The following is a 17750-nucleotide window of genomic DNA, read 5'->3' on the forward strand; positions in this document are numbered from 1 at the left end:
AGAGCGATCTGGAAATGATCATTTGTAATATATCATATCAGTCAAGAATACTGATGTTATAAAGTGCCTCTCAGTTTGAATAAAGGCAAAAATTTTTGGAGGTGGCATGAGACCTGTCTTGTGAAAAAGACCGCAAATGAAGTCATTCATTTGTCCAGGGAATTACTGGCCATGCATGTTTGATGGGACAGTATCTGTACTGTCCTGTTAAATGAAAGCGTGTGCTTTCTCTCATCAGGTGTATTATGTCGCTTAAATATGAAATGATGCCAGCGAACTAATCTAAGGGCACTGTGCAAATTCTGGAGTATTATAGGCTATTTAATAGTCACCTACCAGTAAGTAAGTGTGCTTACTAAACATACAAGTCACATGAAGACTACCAGCTTGCCAGAGGAATCAAAATTCATAATTATCTCAACAAATCGAGGAAGTTATCTGAAAAAAACTAAGATGTGATTCAGTTGGCAAGTGTATCATTCCCCTAACGATGTAACAGCAATCATCTGTATCAACTGTAGAGGGAGAGCAGGAAATGCCAGGGTTGGCAACAGTACCATGGGTAAGTGTTTAGTGCAATAAGTGAACATAATCTTGGGTGTTTATATAGGAGCTTTACATCTAAATCACACAAGCAGTCATTCTGCTCTGTCTGATGCCTGTGTTTGAATACAGAGTCAAAAAAATGTTCTACATTGGTTTTCTATACCGGTTTCTTCTGAAGTACTGAAGCTATTTATTTTTATGTGAGGCAAAATTTGACTGTCTTTGGTGGTTTTGCATACCTGATGTTTATTAACACTATTCTATTATTTTTCTTATTTCCTCCCAAACTTTACAGACTAATACATCTCCAAACTTTCTTTTCTTTAAAACTTCACAGTCATCAGTGTTATGAGTATAACTGCTCATAAAGATAAAGGTATCAGTTAAAACCCCCTCTTTTTCCCACTGCCAGCTGGTAGTGGTGGAGCAGATTACTATATATGAATATGATGTAGCTAGATATTTCTTTTCGATAAGTTTTAATAATTCTAGAACTTGGTTTTAATAATTATGAATAAAATCTAAATCTTCTAAAAATACTGGGTCCTGTTTTTCACTTTTGTCTTGAGGAGTCATAACTTCTAGTTATTCCTGCTATCATATTTTTATATAAAAAATTTACTGAGGACTTGGAGACATGCTGAAGTGTTCTGCATAATAAAGCTTGACTGAAGTAAGCATTTACAGTAAAAGACATGCTTTCATTTGTAATAAATATATTTTGCCTAATAAGAACCAGAACATCCAGCATACTTTTAAATATTTTTTAATGTTTCTCAGAAGTTCATGTAAAAAATGGAAATCCTTTAGAATGTGTGATAATTATGGGTTATTGTGACCCACTGACTTACTGCATTTCTAGTTGTGTTAACTGAGAAAAAACATCCCACCTTTGACAATGGAACAAGAAAAAGTCACTTGGGCTGATCACGTTTCTCCAGTTTTAGGCATCTTTGAAACACATCAACTCTGCCTATGCTACCAGATTAAACAGTGCCCAGGGACAGGCACTGGAAGACAACTGCCTATGCTGTTAAACTATTCAAATAGTACAAATCGATCTCTGCTAATTCAAATGCAAATGGAGTTCAAGGCAGTAGAAAGTTCCAGGGACTCTTTACAAGAGACAGTTTGTATACAAAACATTTGGGGGCCAACACTGTTTTCCAACATAGCTGCAGGCCATTCCAAGATAGTCTCAATGCCCACAACTATTCCTGTATGTTAATTTGCTAGTATTAATGTAGCTAAAAAGATTATTCTCCTGTGGAATCTTATAGTATAAATTGCCTGAGACAATGACTATCACTGTGGTCTATGTGTGCATGGGACTTAATAGTGATTCTTGGTTCCTCGTTTGTGTTTGGTTCTATTGTAAGATGTCTGTAACTAATAATCTTTTTTTATTTTTATTTTTCATAATAGTAATATGGGAGGATATGCACCGCCACATAGTAGCTGGAAAGGAAATTTGAATGTGTCTTACAATGTTGGTCCTGGTTTCACAACAAATTATTCTACGAGGTCAGTTTTATTTCATAAGGAAAGAGTGCTTGGCATCAGAGAAAAAAACAGCTAGAGCAATAGAATTTGACCAGGATAGAGTACTTGGGGTTATTTGCATCATTCCTTTGATTACGACTATTTCCTGGGCTGAAATGCTCTCAGTGCAAAGCTTCAGTAGATTTACATCTTGATTGGGTGAATATGACTGAATTGCTTTCGTTTCCAGCTAGTCTTGAACCAGTTTCATTTGAAAAGCAGCTAACCTTTGACAAACTATTTTATGAGACTGATTATTTTTTTGAGAACTGCATTTGTTGGTTTTCTTTTTTAAATTCATGAGGGTCCAGCTTCTGATCTTACCTATTGCCTTATATAAACCAGTATTAACCTACAGGTCAAGTTTTCCAGAAAAAAAAGCTTGAACTACAATATCATTTTTATTGCTTTGGATTATTTTTGAACTGATTTAGTTATTACAGTTTAGGACTAAAGTCCAGGGGTTTCAATATTGGCTGAGCTACTGTACTGATTTCATATGAACTGTTTGACCTTTTCCATATGGCTTAGTTACACCACATGAAAAATTATTTCTGAAAAATATACAGACAACCCTTGAGGATGAGTTGTTGCACCTCCAGTTGTATTGTAGATAAACAAAGTCTCTTGATGCAACTCGGGCTGTCTGATTTTTTGCTGCCAGAGATGCCACATCAGTATTGACTCTGCTGGAGTCAGTTCTGATTTGCACCAACTTCTAAATGATTAAGAGCTATTCACCTTTTTGACATTAGGTGGTTTTAATTTTTCTTTCATTCTTCCAAATTTAAAAACTAGCTGCTAGCAAAAAATCTTTGAATTTGGAGTTCTGAGCCTGTTGCCAATATAAAACTTACTGGCATGAATAACACTACATAGCTTTCAAGGGTTAAATATTGTTCTCAATCCCACAAGTATAAATCCAGGGGAAAAAACCACACTAAAATCTTTTTACTTTGGTTTAATGGAAGGTGAATTTGGCCAAAATGCTTTCCTTTCAGTTTATATTGTGCGCTTTTGAAAGGTGTCAAGATGTTTTATTGTATAATCTGGTGAAATTTGTCTTTGTCTTCCTTCCCAATACACTAGAAAGGTGAAAATGCACATTCATAGCAACAATGAAGTAAGAAGGATTTTCAATGTGATCGGTACCATCAGAGGCACCGTGGAACCAGGTGAAGGCATTTGTCTTCAGTGTAATGTGAGCATGCAGTGACCTCTACATGCACTTCATAGTTACAGGGGGGAAATAAGGAATATAGTTTTCTCTGAAGTACTGTACTACATGATCATTTGTGTTGAAATATTTATTGCATCAGCTTTCATATGGTTCAGGGTATGTCAACACTTTCAGTATAAATGCTGATTTTCAAGGGGGAGTCATAACCAAGATGAAAATACTTGTCTTCAGGCAAGTAACTTTCAAAGAGTATTCTTAAGTGGATATTCTTCCTTACTGACACAAGAATGGATTTTGCATTCCATCTGAAGACATCATATCCACTGCTATTGACTTTTTGTCTGTCTTACAGTCTCTTGTAACCAGTGTGATTTTACACTCTAAAATCCCAAATACATTGACATTCCTAGAGTGATGATAACATCATTTAACTTGTAACTTCAGCAGTTCCTTTTTGCTTGATAAAACAATTGTTAACCATATTATAGTGGCACAGAGATCTAGCCTGACTTTGATCTTATTAATCACATCTCTGTCATGCTTTGGTCAACCCTTTTTTTGATTGACTATATATATATATATATTTTCAGAGAAATACTGCGTTCAGCGCACCTTAATGTTGTGAGTTGGCGTGCTGTACAACGAGTGGATCAGTTTTACCATGGAACACACTATTGTAAAATATGGAAAGATGCTCCTATCTTTAGAGGAAAGCTGCAGTATTTCTAAGAATAGAAGTAACAGTATGAAATATGCTCCTGTCTTTAGAGGAAAGCTGCAATAGTTCTAAGAATAGAAGTAAAAGTATGAAATATAATAGTTTTAAGTATTATGGGGTCAAGTTATTGTGTTTGACAAATTCTTTAGCACTGGCCGAAAATACAGAAAAACGTCTTTGGAGATTTAAAATGCTTTTGCCTTTCTGTCGTGCGTATTACAAACTATTAAGCTTTTTTTCCTGATACTTACATGGAAAATTAAAAATATCTTACAATTAACATCTCTATGGCAGAAAAGAAATGTTTTTTCTAAGTACACCTCCTTAATTAATTTCTCTAGACAGATACGTCATCCTGGGAGGCCACCGTGACTCATGGGTATTTGGTGGCATTGATCCTCAGAGTGGGGCAGCTGTGGTTCACGAGATTGTGAGGAGCTTCGGAAAACTGAAAAGGAAAGGTAAGGTAATGAAAGAACAAAACACACCAAAACCACTGCTCTCAGCAGTGTCCATTGACTTCTCTGGGATTTATGTTTATGCTTAAAATTAAACACATGTATCTAACTGATCTCTGGAATAAGCACACTGTTTGCAGCTGTTGACTAGTTCCGATTGCAACCTTGGTATATGTAAGGTACTTCTACTCAAGAGAAAGTACACTTAAAGGAAAACAAAACACAAAATCAGGGATACTGAAATAAATATGACATTTAGGTACAATTGATTACAGTGTATTTGAGGCTGGACAAACTAGATGTTTCAGTGGTCCTGTAAGATTGATACAGTGGTGGAATGATCGAGGCTTCATGAGGGCAACACTGAGAGCCTTCTCAGCATTTGACTGTAGTTTGGAGACAGACACAAGAATAAACAAAGTATTTCTGTGTAATGCAGAATGAGCTGTGCAAACGTAGTCAGAGGTAATGGTTAAAAATACCTCATGCCTGGTTACATTAGAATAGGAGCAAATGTCAACTGTACCAAATTTCTGCTGCTGTCAGAGCAGATGTGTCTCCCTATCTGACATCCCATGGAAAAAAAGCTCTGACGTAACTCAGTTACTGTACTAGAAGAGCTTTATTTGCCCTACCCATTGCACTTAAAACTTACTGATGTTTAGTTTCCTTTCCATTCCCTCTCAGTTATTGGATACCAGGGGAAACTGTCTTCAGAATGCAAGCTGGAAAAAGAAAGAAAGAAAGAAAAGGTATAAAAGAAAGGGAGAAAGAGATGAAAAGGTTCTAATAGCCTCAAAGAAAATTTTGGGCGGAGATAAAGGGGCAGGACAATAAGACCCTGTTTCATCTGGCCTGGATTTAAATCAAGTGAAAGATCTTTGTTTTGAAGGTGATCTGTCAAAGATACAGAGAACTCCTGAGGTTTTGAAATCCAGCGTTTGGGACAGGTCAAAGAATTCACTAACAGACAGGAAAACATGCCAAACACTTTTCTGTCAGAGTAGACACTGGTATGCAGTATGTACTAAATTGAACACAGCAAAAAGAGTAGAAAAGCATTCTTTCAAGAATTTTTGCACAAGCACGTTATTTTTCCTTGTCCAGAGTTTTAAAGTTCAGAAGATTTTCTTGCAATTAAAGCTGAGAGAAGAAAAGTAACACATTATTTGGCACAATATTGAAGAAATGACATTGCTACAAAATTAGAAAACCATTATTAGATTAGGTTATTGAAGAAGTTGGTGTTAAAGTTCCTTAAACACACCTCTTTCAGCACAGATCAGGATGAAAGATGAAACCCAAAAAAGTGACATTTGTTTTCATGTTAGTTGCCATGTAACAAGCAGTCTTTAGTTCTGATACAGTTTTGATGGTCTTTTATTTCAGGATGGAGGCCAAGGAGAACAGTGATATTTGCAAGCTGGGATGCAGAGGAATTTGGCTTGTTAGGATCAACAGAGTGGGCTGAGGTAAACCAATAGTGTTCAAAGAGAAGTTTGCACAGTGGCAGGTCTTTGATTAATCTGTACTAGAAATCAACACTTCCCTCCCTCCTTCCCTCCCTCTCTCCCCCCGCCCCCTTTCTCTTAAGTTTCTTTTTTTTTTAGTTAAGTTTTTTTTTAAGTTTTTGAACTACCAAGGATATACGGCTCCTGCAGTATATGATGTCTTTCCATGAAACAGCTGTTACTTGTGTGGATAAAAAAGTAGTTCCAAGGACAAAAATGTTTATCAGCATTTTCTTCCTCTTTTCCTTGTCATAGGAAAATGCCAAAGTATTGCAATCACGGGGAGTGGCTTATATCAATGCAGATTCCTCCATCGAAGGTACATAGTTCTGATTTGGAGGCATTTTAGTTCAGAGATCCATGAAAGCTTCAATGGGATAATTTTGTTTTATTAGTTTGGGAGTAGATATGGGGGGAAACCATGCCCTGGAATCATAAAGTATCCTTTAGATATTCCTGTTGCTTCAGGGAAGAAGTCAATTACAGTAGCTACATTATTTGGGAAGTCATGGGGAGGGACAAGAAGTGGTGTGCACCTGTCAGTAGTTTTATGGCAACACTTTAGTCAGCTTCTCCTTTTATAATGTGTGTAATAAGCACAAGGACATAAGAAAAACTCTTAAGGGTTGCTTCAAAAGCTGGGCTGTAATGAATCCTAACCAATACAAACGCACTGACAAGATCACAGGAGAACTCTCCTTTAGGGAGAATCAGCTTGTTCCTTGTAGAGAGTGTAGCTTTTTTTTCCCTTTCTTATTAACAAATAATGGCACAAGGTTTCAGCTGAGTAGAATTTGCTTCTTTGAATAGTTTTCCCTGTTTTTCAGGAAACTACACACTACGAGTGGACTGCACACCACTGATGTACAGACTGGTATACAGTCTGACTAAAGAGGTAATATTGCTTGAAATTTTTAGCCAGCATGTTCAGTGCTCACTTACTGGATGGGGCTCTATGTACAAAATACGGTGTCAGTTGTTTGTTTTGTGACTGTGGTACCCTTTTAAAGTCAATAGCTAAGTAATTGGAGCTTTTTTCCCAGGAGTGGCAAAGGGGTTTTAAGCTTATACCTTTAGATTATTAGGTATTCAGGAGTAGGGGATTTTTCTGCTCCTCCTGTGAAAGTATTCCTTCTATGAACTAAAGAACAAAAAAATGCCGTGAGCCAGAGGACAGAAACAAGCACAAACCTGGCTGACCAGTCCAACTACTAGAGTGGTAGTGGCAGACTGACTCCCTTTGGACAGGGGAAGAAATTACGCTTGCTACGGCGTTGTTCTTAGCATGAAATGACAGGTTTAGTCAATGTGCTCGGCTTCAGTGTACCCTGTTAGATATTCACTGGCTCTGACCATGATGCTTTCACACATATTTGTGTGGCACACAAAATAAAAAGGTAGGGACCTTTCTCAGGAAATAGCCTCACCATCTTAGATGTATGATGTTCCTTGCTTTGAGAGTGGGTCTTAGAGGCTGGCACTAAGGGCTTTTTATTTCTGGGATTTTTTTCTGTTCATCTCTATTAAAGCATGGAACATTTAATTAGTCTTTTTTGTGGTTTATATACGTATATATAATGTACATTCAACTACTGTATATATTCTATGAATCTATTATATCTGTCTTCATCTGCTGTTATATATTCACTCATCTGTCTTTTCCAGAGTCAATAATTTATCTCTTGAAAGCTGTCATTAGACTGGTACAACAGTAAAGGAAATGTAGTAATTCAGTATAATAATTTTCTGGCAATTGAAAGACATCAAATAATATTTTGTTAAAATTAAGTGACCAGATAAAGATACTTCTGTCCTGAACTGTAGAAGAGCTCATCACCTGCAGTTCCCATAGTAACCTGTCCTAAGTGCAGGTGTTCAGAACAGTCAGAAAATCAGGTCGGTAGAATCTGAGTTTGGACACCAAAAGCCATCATTAAACTGTTGACCTAAATACCAGTAAACATGGTTGCATAACCCTTCCTCAAGCTGGGAAGTAGCAACAAAGGCTGATGATTGCATGTAACCACATCTTGTTGGTAGCTGATGTCTGAAGAGAATGCTGATCAGGAGGCGGGTCCTGTGTGATCCCAACCAAAGTTAATCTGTGGCAAAAAGTGTTAAGGCTGTTAATGCCATTCTATGAACAATTAGCTTCATGACAAAAACACAAATAGGTTAATTTTATTTTGATTCCTATTGTGGAGTAATTCATAGATAGTAGATACAAATATTAATAATAGAATAGATATTAAAAATTTATAATAGCTTAAAAATAATAAAACCTCAGCAGACCACCAATATAAAGGAAAGATAAAAAAATACCCACATTGTCTAACCTGCTCAGTCATCTGGAAAGTAGTCAGAGTGGTAGGAATGAACTTTAGGATGATCATGGTTTGTATACCTCCGTAGCAGCTATGATGACATAAATGCCCAGTACTGTACACTTTGCCCTTCTAAGGTTACAGTTGCATCCATGAAAATAACTTTTGAGAACTAAACCAAGGTAGAAACAGGTTTTAATTAAACCGAGACAAAATTGAAATTTCCTGCCAAAGCAAAACAAAAAGTTTTGGGTTTGTGATGGATGTTTGTGTTGCATATTTAAATTAAATGGCTGAAATTCTCATAAAGAGGTATCAGAATGTAAATATTGACTTGAAATATTTTCGTTTCCCTGTGTTTTCTTTCATCTAAAATTACCTGGTTTATATATATGTGTGTGTGTGTATATATACATACATACAAATAAAATATTTCTCTGGAAATTTCTATGCAATTTAAATGTTAAAATGGAAACGCAGAAAGGTTGAGAGACTTAAGACTGTGACTTACTCATTGCCCAAAGCCATAGGCTTTATGTGATGACATGTTGTAGATTGGTTGCTTGGCAACATTTAAAATTGTACTCTTTGTCTTTTTTTACAATATACTTTTTCTAGATACCAAGTCCTGATGAGGGATTTGAAGGCAAATCTCTTTATGAGAGCTGGTATAAAAAAAATCCATCAAAAGAATATGAAGAGGTCCCCAGGTCAGTGAGAAAAGAAAATAAATGATATGCCAAAAGTTATTATAACTTGTAGAGTGTGGGTTTTAAAGAAAGATCCACTTGAAAAATTGGATCTACGTGCCTAAAAGAAGTATGATTCTCAGCTGGTATAACTTTCAGTTTTCTTGATTGCAGCTGATAAACTATTGTACAACAGTTTGGTGAACCTGTCTTTGTAGCGTGTACAGGAGGCTTTATATATGAAAAGTAAAGTGTTCCCATAGTTTATAGAAATTTAGACAAATAAAGGCAGTACGCGCAAGCTAGCAGCAGGCACACAAGATGCTAACACAGCAGCTTTCCCTTGCACTTGCTCCCAGAATGCCTCAAAGTTTGGGTGGCTGGGGAGCATACCAAACAGGACTTTACAACACTGTCCTTCAAGTTTACCAGGGTTTCTCTATAGAATCTTGAAGACTGATTCTCTTCCATGGAGCCACACTGGTACTGTTGTGATTTCTCAGAGTTGAAAGCTTGGGATAGTAGAGTTCAGTGGGAGGAAGGGCATTGGGTCTTCTCAATGATTAAAGAATAAATGATTAATGAATAAAGTTAAATTCTTCTCTTGAGAGTCTGATTTCTCTGACACTAAGAATGATGACTCTGCTCCTCTGAGAATGCAGCTGATGAGGTGCATGTAATGTAGGGGTCACAGGCAATTCATGGTATGTTGACAGAAAAGAGCGTACTAGGGAAAGACTGTAGTGACTATGACTGCACAATAAATCATTGCCACAGTACTTGAAAGCAAATGAAAATTATATTTCTACGTATTGTCACTCAAGGTATTTTCCTTTTTCTTTTAAAAAGAATAAATAAACTGGGTTCTGGTAATGACTTTGAAGTCTTTTTTCAACGTCTTGGCATTGCTTCAGGCAGAGCACGTTACAGTAAAAATTGGGTAAGTTTGTGTCTTTGTAATTTTCTCTCCCCTGTAACTGCCTGAATAGTATCACCTGTAAGTGAGCCATTTAGACTGCCAGCTTTTTGGAGTAGTTCAGGTTGGTGTATCAGAGTGGAGTCCCAGTGCATTACTAGAACTCCATGTGCTACTACAACACAAATATTTAATAAATAAGAATGGTCAGCTTGGTGTCAGTCAGACATAAGGACCTTTGCTTAGGGTAAATGGATGTGCTCAAAATTACCTGTGGTTGATGAAGGCTTATGAGTGGCTTATGATGACGTTTGAATGACTTGTAATAACTTATGAAGCTTTGGCAAAACGGTTCGTGTATCGTGGAAACCATGGGTTTGACTCTGGAGCATACCGTGAGATAAGACTAATTCAGGGAGCAATCTATTCAATGTGGTCTTTTCCTCTGAAAAGGCATATCCAGCGGCACAAACAGAAATTACCCTTGAGATCCGAGCAAAGAGAGGAAGAACAATCTAACCTTAATTTAACCAACTAAAAGTTATGTGTCTGTTCTTCACTGTCCTTTTTAGACTCTGTACATGGTCAATGGAGAGAGACATCTCCAAATGACCGTTTGTCTCATCATAGGTTGATGTCTAAGAGAGCCACCACTGAGCAGTTTGTCTCATTCAATTGTCTGTAGTTGCTACACAGGATTAGTATGACCTGAATACTTTATAATGTCTTGAATCCCATAGCAAAGGTTTTCAAGCAAAGCTGAATATCTGCAGCTGAATAATGGTTTTGTTTCGCTTTGTTTCAGAATGTAGAAAAATACAGCAGCTATCCAGTTTACCACAGTGTCTATGAAACCTATGAAATTGTGGAGAAGTTTTATGATCCCACTTTCAAGAATCATCTGACAGTAGCTCAGGTACGGGGAGGGCTGGTGTTTGAATTGGCCAACTCCGTTGTGCTTCCTTTCGACTGTAGAGATTATGCATCATCTGTGAGCAACTATGCTCATATCATCTATAATTTGTCAAGGAATCATCAAGAGGAACTGGCAACGTACAATGTGTCCTTTGGTACGTACAGTCTTTCGTTGCACTCCTCTGTAAATGCTAGAGGTGCCTTACCTTAATGTGTGTCTTACTCATGACTTGGTATTTACCTTGTGCTGTATGAACAGTAAATAAAGCAAGAGCCACACCCCCTAATAATTTGAAATCTGAATATTTTGTCACTAGTATGTCTGTGTAGAGACTATGCCACCGCCAAATAGATCTAATATTTCCAGTTGCATGTTTTTTGACCTGTGTGCAGTTCACTGATGCTGGCAACAGGATATCTTTGTCTTGGTCCCCCCAAAATTCACACTGCTTTGCAGTTTATGGTGTTGGATAATTCTCTGTCCAACACTGATCATAGGGATAATTCACGTTAGAAGGAACCTCAGGAGGTCTCTAGGTCAACCTGCACAAGGTAGGGTCAGCTCTGAGGTCAGACCAGGTTGCTCAGAGCTTTATCCCATCTGGTCTTGAAAACCTCCAAGGACAGAGACTGCAGAACCTCTCTGGGTCACAGTGCTTGACTGTCCTCAGGGTAAAAAAGATCCTCCTTACATCCATTCACAACTTTGCCTTTCAGTTTATAGGCACATGATGGCAAGTGCAAACACCATGAGAAGTTTTCCTTGGGGCTTGCTCAGGCAGGAATGGTTCATCCCTATGCCACAATAGGGATCGTGTGCTTGCATGTGAAATTTTATTTCACGTTATAGAGATTCACAGTATGCCTCCTGCCTGAGAAGCCTTTATTTTATTGAGAACATTATACAGTATGCAGTTTAGGACTTGTCTGCTAATGACCAATATCAGGTGTGTGTGCACACACATATATACACTCAGGCTTTCTCAAAACTCTGTGTGTGTGTAGGGACAAACCAGTAAAACACAGGTTGTTGGGATTTATAAAATCCCAGACCTACCTGAAAAGTCTGGTTCTGGCAATCCATGCTCCAGTTTTTGGTATTTCAAGTAGCAAATCATAAATTATATTCAGAAAAATAGTGATTTCTATTGTATCCAAGGGAGGTTTTCACACAGAATTACATAGTTTTTAATGTAGGAATAGGGGGTCATCTGATTTTCATTCGGTGGGAGTTGACAGATCATGATAACAGTGAAAGATAAAACTTAAATTTGAAGAATTTGATTTCTTAAATTATTCCTTCAGAATCTGAAATTAAATACTTCTGTCCTGCTCCCTCCAGATGCTCTCTTTTCAGCTGTGAAGAATTTTACAGAAGTTGCTGCTAGCTTTCATGAGAGACTGCAACAAGTAGATACCAATGAGTAAGTTTAAGGGTTTTTTTCTTCCAAATACTTGATCTAATTCTCTGGGCTCAGAGGGCGTAGTGTTCACTTGCATTTAGTCCCCCAAGTAACCTTGGTGACAAATGACTGTCAGTCATTTGTTTCATTATATGTCCTTATAGACTTTTGTCTTCAAGGATCTGGTTACTCTAGGAAATAAAGTACAGAAATGTTGAATTAGTGATCATCAGAGACACTGCAGAGCCATGTTAGCTTTGAAAACTGTTCAAGCTAATTAATGTCAATTCTTAACAGCTTTTAGTTGAGGAGCAGTGCCAGGTTGATACATGGATGTGACTAGAATGCTGGCTAGCACAAGTAGAGGCAGCTCAGGCGTGTAACTCCCTCTGAGCAGAGGTATGTCCTAAGATTTTGTCACTGCATTATCATAGAGCAAGTGTGGACTCATGGGCTTTGTTTTCCAGTTTTTCTGGAAACAAAAAAGAAAACTTTCTAGTTTTCAAGGTAATGGTACCACTTAATGCAAAAAAAAAAAAAAAGCTTCACCGTGATTGTAGTTGTGGCAGGCTTTTTGATGAGCTTTCAAAAAATTCTATGCACCACCTATGTATGCCAAAAGGCCTAATTTGAACTTGACTTAATTCTTGATTTATTTTTTGTAGGCCATGCCCAAAATGACAAACCAAACTTCCTTTTGTATATACGTATGTGTATGTTACATTTCTTCCAAAGAATTTATTTTAGCCATATGCTTACCCTTATGCAAGACTTAAGTGAGCATAAAAGCCATCTTTTTAATGGTGGCAACTCTCAAGATAAATGAGTTAACAATAATGTCTTATGTAAAACATGGAATTTATGACATGTATGTGACATTTTCAAAATGGTTTCAATGATGGTGGCCTAAGTCTAAGCTTTAATGCAACCAACCAGTTTCGGTTTCATTTGACACTAACATAAACTTGAAACAATTTCATTGATGGTAGTAGAGTTACTCCATGCTTACTGTGATATAGATTTTACCATTTTTTTATTGGTGAATGCTTTGAAGCTCTACAATAAGTTATTTTGGATGTAAACTGCTAAAACCACATATATTCAGTATAATCCTCTTTGCAATTCATTTATTTGTTAAGCATCAGGGTAAATTCAGAGCTATTCAAAGCACACAGACACAGATGGTCTCTGCTGTAGGGAATTTACAGTCTGCCATCAGAACAACACAATTCTTGGATGACTCAAAAGAAGACTCTAGCATCACAAGGTTCCCGTTTCTCAGATGTTGTGGTTTTACATAAAAACAAATGTGATTTCATTCAAGTAATTTGCGGCTGGCTGGCTTTGTGGAAAAGAGGGGCTTTAGAAACTGTTGTACAAAAGAAGAGAACAGTCTGCCTAAGCATCCTAATGAAAAGGAGATAAAGGGGTGAGATGCAACATGAGATAAAATAGCTGAAAGTATCTGTCATCTTTGCCACGATTCCTTGGGCTTTAAAAATAGCTTTAAGAGACCTTCAGGTTATGAACAAGACTGTTTCACGATACAGATCAGCATAATTCTGTTGTGCAGTTTAGCTGACATGGGCTGTGTTTTGTCGGCTACACTTTAAGTTCAACATCTTAGATCTACTGTCCTTCGTAAATCCAGAGCCGTGCACATTGGGGCATGGGGTGAGAGTGGGCCAAACGCTCTGCAGCTAACATATTCCTGTTTTCTTTTTAGCCTACTTGCTGTCAGATCACTAAATGATCAGCTCATGTTTCTAGAAAGGGCTTTCATTGATCCTCTTGGATTACCTGGCAGGCCATTCTATAGGTAAGAAAGGCTTATTTTTCACTTTCTGCCTAGAGTACCCTATGAGAATGCCTTGAAAATTTATAGGTGTCTAAATGGAATTGTAACAATTTTTTCCAACATAATAGTAGATTAAACAGGACAAATAAGATTGAAAAGGGCAAACAACATTAGGGAAAACTTCAGTGACACACTATACAGAATGAGGAAAGGTCTCGTTGGAAGCCTATTCAGATCAGCATTTCCATTGATTTCACTGGTCTTCTAAACAGATCTAAAAGTTTGGCCCTGGACTCAGTTTAAGTAATTTCAGTAGTAAAGGATCTTTAGGAAGTTGTTACTAATATTTGAAAGTGAAATATGGTATAATTGAAGTTTCTATAAATTGATCAATTATAGCATAACAGTCATGCTAGGAAATACAGTGTGGAGGGCAGTACTTCAACAGCAGCGAAGTGAATTCAGCAGTCCTCCCATCCAGTTCAAGAAGTAAATATTTGAGAGGCAGAATAATCAAGTGAAGTCTAGCTTCTTGGTCCTTCTACCAGTCTGCATAATTAAAAACAGGAATCTTTCCACTAAAAACTTCCACTAAAAAGTAAGTGTGGAAGGAAAACTTAAGACCTTCAATCCTTGTACCTCTCACAGTTTGGGATTAAAAATCTGTTGAGAACAGTCTCTTGTTAAAGCATCAGCTTTCCTACCTCAAAGCATGCTTGTATCTGTTGGAGATTGTGCATGTCTGTGAGAAACGAAGCTGTCTTTCTTTTTTTTTTTTTTTTTTTTTTTTTTTTTTCCCCCCCACCTTTCCATTTAATCTAAAATGAGGGGAAGGAAAATACTTTAGTCAACTTTATCTCAAGTCTTCTTAGCTATAAATTTCTGGAATTCATATGGAATGATGTAGTTTATATTCTTTTCTTGCATCACAGATTATAGGTACTATTGCTGCAATAATCTTATTTATATCTTCATTGTAAAGAATTTAACAGATGGTATAGAAACAGATTCATTTTATCCAGAAAGTAATGTGTTTTATTTTCCTAATGCAGAATACTATTTTTTTTCCCCTCAACTTCCCTACAGACATATTATCTTTGCTCCGAGCAGTCACAACAAGTATGCAGGAGAATCATTCCCAGGGATCTATGATGCCATGTTTGACATTAAAAACAAAGCTGATCAACATGAAGCCTGGGAAGAAGTTAGGAGACAGATTTCCATTGCAGCCTTCACGGTGCAGGCAGCAGCAGAAACACTGAAAGAAGTACCATAAATATCAACAACATAATCATCAATGAAGACTATGTGTGACAGTTTGCAGAAAAACCGAGTATTTAAAAACACTAGGAGGATTATTACAAAGAATACAGAATAAAAAAAAAATATCTTATTCTTTGCAAATAATACACTGAAGTGGAATGCATTTAGCAATGTGACAAGGTAATGTACTTCATTCGGACAGCTCAGGCTTTAGATACGATCTGAAGTGAAAGTAAAAATGTTTCAGATTTTCTCTCAGCTTCATATTCTAAGAATTGCTAACCACTGGATTTATTTTCAGAGCTGTGAAGCTGTGAATTTTGCTAGCTTGATTGTTGTAGCAGTCTTCATAGTGCATCAGGAAACCAGAAGTCATTTCATGCTTCTGTCAGTTTCTAATTTTGTTGTTGACGTTTTATTGTTTACCTTGGAGTTGCATAATTATATTCCAAAATAGCCCTTTCAGCTCTCCTTTTACACCGAAATTCACGTATGAAGATGGGAAAATTGTTACATACCATGTGCAGGATGTATAATGATCATAACGAGTTTTGGGCAGCCAGCCCAGAATACTCATCCATGATGTTCTTCTCTTCACGTGCTGAGGCTTGCAGCTGTTTGCAAATAAAATTAGGCAAGAAACCTTCTAATCACTGGAGTAAAACCAAGGCAGTGCATCTTGTCAGATGTATAATCATCTCACAAAACACATCTTTTGAGATGAAGACCTACTTTTATTCTTTTATCCAAAATCTACCCCTGCTATGCCTTGTTGATATCAAGGTATTTTTGATATGAAGATAATTAGAAGCAAAAAAAATTCATCATGTCCTTCGTTTGAAAGGATACCAATTAATTACAACCTTTGTAGAGTCTGTATTTCTGATTTTGGTGTGCAGCTTACTCTTATAACAGACTGCAATGCAACAACCAAGATCAGACAGAGAGGACTCAGAAAACCAGATTCCTTCATCCGCCACTGCTACTGGAGGATTACTGACTTCTTGCAAATATTTTGTGTAATTTTATCTGCCATTTTATCTGAGGCCTCCACCATGTCTTAGAAGGCTGTCCCATGATCTGATGGTTTTCAGCGTCATGGTAGATTTTTTTTATTTTCCATAAGATCTCATGTATTCATAAATATTTCTACTCTTCACATTAAAACCCTTTAGGCTTGTAACCATAATGAAGTCATTATTTTACTTATCTCTTGTTCTTTCTCTAAAATAATCCAGTTTACCAGATAATAGGTAATGCTCTCACACCCACAGTTACTGCCCAGTTATTTTCACGTTTTTATGAAAGTGATTGAAGTAAAACTATGGAGATGTCTTCTCCCAAATCTAGTTGTGCTGATGGGAGACATTGCTGTCTCTGTTTTATCGCTGCTGGCTGCTCCCCGCTTGTTTTGCCAATGGAGAATTTATTATGATGGTCTATAATCCACCTCTGGCAAAATTAGCCAGGTTAGTTTAAATCATCAGTTAGGTTAACCGAGATGATTTTGTCTGCAGAATCAAAGGAATGATAAATTTACCATACAGAAGGGGGCAGCAATAAACAGCTTCTGTTGACCAGGTGGAGACTTAAAAAGAGCTTTTTGCTGTTGCCTAGGAGGATGAACTGAAGTGCCAAACTCCAAAATTGTGGAGTTCTTTCCCTAAATGACCTGTAAGCTTCCTCAGCAACTTCTTCTCTCAGCCCAGAAGATGTAACTTTTTAATCTCTGGTTTAACCATAGCATTGTTTCATTTAAATTTAATTAGGGCCCTTTTTGGCAACAGCTAGCAGAAAATATACAATGTCAGGGCCCGGGACCTCACAAAATGCAGAGATAGTTACACTCTTAAACTACAGCAACATCCATTTCAAAAAAATATCGGTAGGCTGTCTCCTAACCACTGCAGGTAAAAGGATATAGGGACAGAAGTTCTCTCTCTCCTATTGACTCTGTTCCCCTGCATACAAAAAAGTCAAGGCTAACTAGTCGAGAGAGAGGAAGCATCCATAAAGCTGGTTATAACATGATGGTTTATGTGACGTTTTGGTAAGGTGAGATTCAAACTGTCCAGTGCCTTCTCCCAGGTTTGAGTTTGCTTTGTGACCCATCTTTGTTCAGTGCAAACCACAACATGTAGCAGTTGAATTTTTAAATAAAATGGAGCTTTGCTTAATTTTTTAAGAAAACGAGTATCTTTAGATGGTCTCGGTCCGGCTCTTTCCCCAAGCCCTAACCCAGTCTCTTATCTTAATGATTGGAGGTCAGAGACCCTATGCTCCTTGCCATCAGTGGGGGTATTTCTCCACTTGCTTGTCAGCTTAAAGCTTTTCTGATCTCTAATCTGAGAAGTCTAATACTCGGTGCTGTCATCTTTTGTGACAGCCACTGTGATTCTTATCCCTAGCTTATCCAGCATCATCTTGGATGTTCGTGGCCCCACAATTTACAAATTTGTTATGACAAACCAGCACATGTTCTGGTTT

General features: G+C 37.3%; 1 protein-coding gene across 2 annotated transcripts in view; it reads left to right on the forward strand.

Moving 5' to 3' along the window:
- FOLH1B (folate hydrolase 1B) overlaps positions 1-17440 on the forward strand; it is a 31430-nt gene extending 13990 nt beyond the window's left edge. The window contains exons 8-19 of one of the 2 annotated variants that reach the window (XR_005102682.1): positions 1972-2070; positions 3178-3263; positions 4328-4447; positions 5834-5916; positions 6211-6274; positions 6783-6850; positions 8898-8989; positions 9818-9908; positions 10690-10800; positions 12142-12223; positions 13929-14021; positions 15087-15239. Coding sequence is in view for 1 of the 2 variants with exons in the window: in XM_037377571.1 (XP_037233468.1) it covers positions 1972-2070; positions 3178-3263; positions 4328-4447; positions 5834-5916; positions 6211-6274; positions 6783-6850; positions 8898-8989; positions 9818-9908; positions 10690-10954; positions 12142-12223; positions 13929-14021; positions 15087-15276 (1333 nt within the window). In the remaining variant the exon portion in view is untranslated. Of the gene's footprint in view, positions 1-1971; positions 2071-3177; positions 3264-4327; positions 4448-5833; positions 5917-6210; positions 6275-6782; positions 6851-8897; positions 8990-9817; positions 9909-10689; positions 10955-12141; positions 12224-13928; positions 14022-15086 lie in introns of both variants that reach the window. The other variant, XM_037377571.1, reaches the window with a different exon arrangement.
- The last annotated feature ends 310 nt before the right edge of the window (positions 17441-17750 follow it).

This window comes from Falco rusticolus, chromosome 2, assembly GCF_015220075.1.
Source record: "Falco rusticolus isolate bFalRus1 chromosome 2, bFalRus1.pri, whole genome shotgun sequence".
Taxonomy (NCBI): domain Eukaryota; kingdom Metazoa; phylum Chordata; class Aves; order Falconiformes; family Falconidae; genus Falco; species Falco rusticolus.